A 2,348-nucleotide genomic window follows, 5' to 3' on the forward strand; every position below is an offset into this window, starting at 1 on the left:
AAATAATTAAAATAATAAATTAAATATATTTTTTTCTTTTTTCGTGATTTCCTGCGAAACAAAGCAAAAAGGAGCATATGTCTATAGGACTTTTTTTCTTAGTTTTTTACTCCTCTACACGCTCCCGAAGTTTTGCCATTTAATTTGGAAACACCCTGTATATATCAATCTAAATTAATATAAAATGGAAGTAAAAAATATATCTAAGATCTAGGGGATTACTTCTCGTGAGCAGGAAAGTGGACTGAACTGAGTCAAAAAGTCCTTTACCATTTTGCAATTTTCGCAATACTTTAGGAGATATTAATTTCTAAAGATGATTGAATAAACACGTATCTACGGGGATTATATTTGGAAATTAATATCTCCTAAAGTATTGCAAAAATTGCAAGATGATAAAGGACTTTTCGACTCAATACAGTCCGCTCTACCTGCTTACGAGAGGCGATCCCGTAGGTCTGGGACATCCTGTATATTATGAGAAATGTCTCTCACGCAACACATTGCACATACGAGCGCGCGTGTATTTATTATCTATTTTTATCGAAAATTACTTAAAGCCAATGATTTAATTTAAATAAATGTTTAAAGATTTAAAAAATTTTAAATTCAATGAAAACAGTTTTAATTTATATAAATAATGAAGTTAGTCTATCTCTTAATTCAATCAAATCTATAGTTTTAGTTAAATTTAAAAAATTTACATTTTTATTTAATGTATTGTGTATAATGTGATATAATACAATTAAGGAATATATAATAAATTAACATAGTTTCAGGTATTTGATTTATTATATGTATCCTAATATCAGTCAAATATTAAATACACTATGTATTATTAAACTTTGTCTAAATTAAAAAGTATTGTTTATATAATTATATTGTCTAAATAGCTGAAGATTTTGATGTTTGTCACATTACATAAAAATTTGTAATACATTATAATATGTAAGACTGCAGTTTTTTATAGAACATACTTGAATCCATGCCCACTTTTTCCATGCAATGTTTCCTTAATGGTTCCAGAGCTTCCTTCGTCTCCTCAAGGGACATTCTTTTCTACAGAATTAAAAATAATTTAATAATAAATGGAAAAATGCGAAACACTAAGACGTCTAAATAAATATATAAGTATCTAAATAAATATAAGAGTGTTTAATTCCACACACACACACACACGATTTTTGGGACGTTTCCGATAGTTTAAAGAAAATTAAATTGATGGATTTTTATTTGTTTCATGCAAACTACAATTTGCATTAAAAAATAGAAAAAAAATTTTAATAAAAATTTACCTTGAATTTTTTGAATAGTACCAAGCATTTTTTCATAATATTATAGTGATCTTCAAGACGAATTCAACGTATATATTTTATTGATATTTAATATTAAATTTGTATCTAACATTATTTTAATTAATAATATTTATTAGTTGCATAAATAATATTCAAGATCTTCGAGAAAGAATAATTATAGCTTGTGGAATTTTCGATTCCAATAATGTAAATGATGTTATCCAATATAATATGAAATTTTTCCGAGAAACTTCCTGAGAACGTCCTTAGGACACGTTCAGAAAACATATAAATATCCTCTGAACATCTTTAGAATATTTCTTGGAGATCTGTGTTGCATAAGTGCGCGTAGTAATTTTTGAAAAAAAGCAGAACTTTGTGTTTCAAAATGAGCAAACAGTTTAAACGTTTGCTTATGAATAAGAGAGTCATAGTTCTTTTCTTACTGATGGATATTTATGATTATGTTTATATATGTATCAATAAAATCAATAAAATTATATTGACATTCCCTATATGTATTAAGTTTGTTTTAAAAACCTCTACAATGGTCTGAAAAACAATTGCATTGTGCTATTTAAAAAATTCAAGTTAACTAATTTTTTATTTAAAAAATATTTTTAAATTTTTTTATTGCAAGTTGTAGCTTGCATGAAACAGATGGATACCCCATTTGAATTCTTTAAACTAAATTATCGGAAGTGTCCCAAAAATCGTGTGGACAGTTACGCTAAATATTTTGTATAAATTATAAAATAAATGCATCAATATGAACCTTATTTTTATATAAAATAATTTAAATAAGTTTTTCAAATATTATGAAATGATTTTTTTAGTATCTAATTATCGTTTCTAATTACTAACACATAATAAAATTTGCAGAATTAGTTAAAAAAATGATTTTTACGAATTATTTTGAATAACATATATACTGTATATGTAAATGTTAAATATTAAAAATGTAAGAAATGTCTAATACCAAAAAGTATTTTAACTTTTTTTTTGTCAAATAATAATATCTTTTTCTCATCTTCACACACACACACACACACA

At 25.0% G+C, this 2,348-nt stretch overlaps 1 protein-coding gene across 1 annotated transcript in view; it reads right to left on the reverse strand.

Moving 5' to 3' along the window:
* Obp6 (odorant binding protein 6) overlaps window positions 1–2,348 on the reverse strand; it is a 5,687-nt gene that overhangs the window by 2,785 nt on the left and 554 nt on the right. Inside the window, exon 2 of the mRNA XM_018455176.1 lies at window positions 978–1,059. Within this exon, the coding sequence (XP_018310678.1) occupies window positions 978–1,059 (82 nt within the window). The remainder of the gene's footprint in view (window positions 1–977; window positions 1,060–2,348) is intronic.

Source organism: Mycetomoellerius zeteki, unplaced genomic scaffold (assembly GCF_001594055.1).
Source record: "Mycetomoellerius zeteki isolate Tzet28-1 unplaced genomic scaffold, Tzet1.0 scaffold471, whole genome shotgun sequence".
Classification (NCBI taxonomy): domain Eukaryota; kingdom Metazoa; phylum Arthropoda; class Insecta; order Hymenoptera; family Formicidae; genus Mycetomoellerius; species Mycetomoellerius zeteki.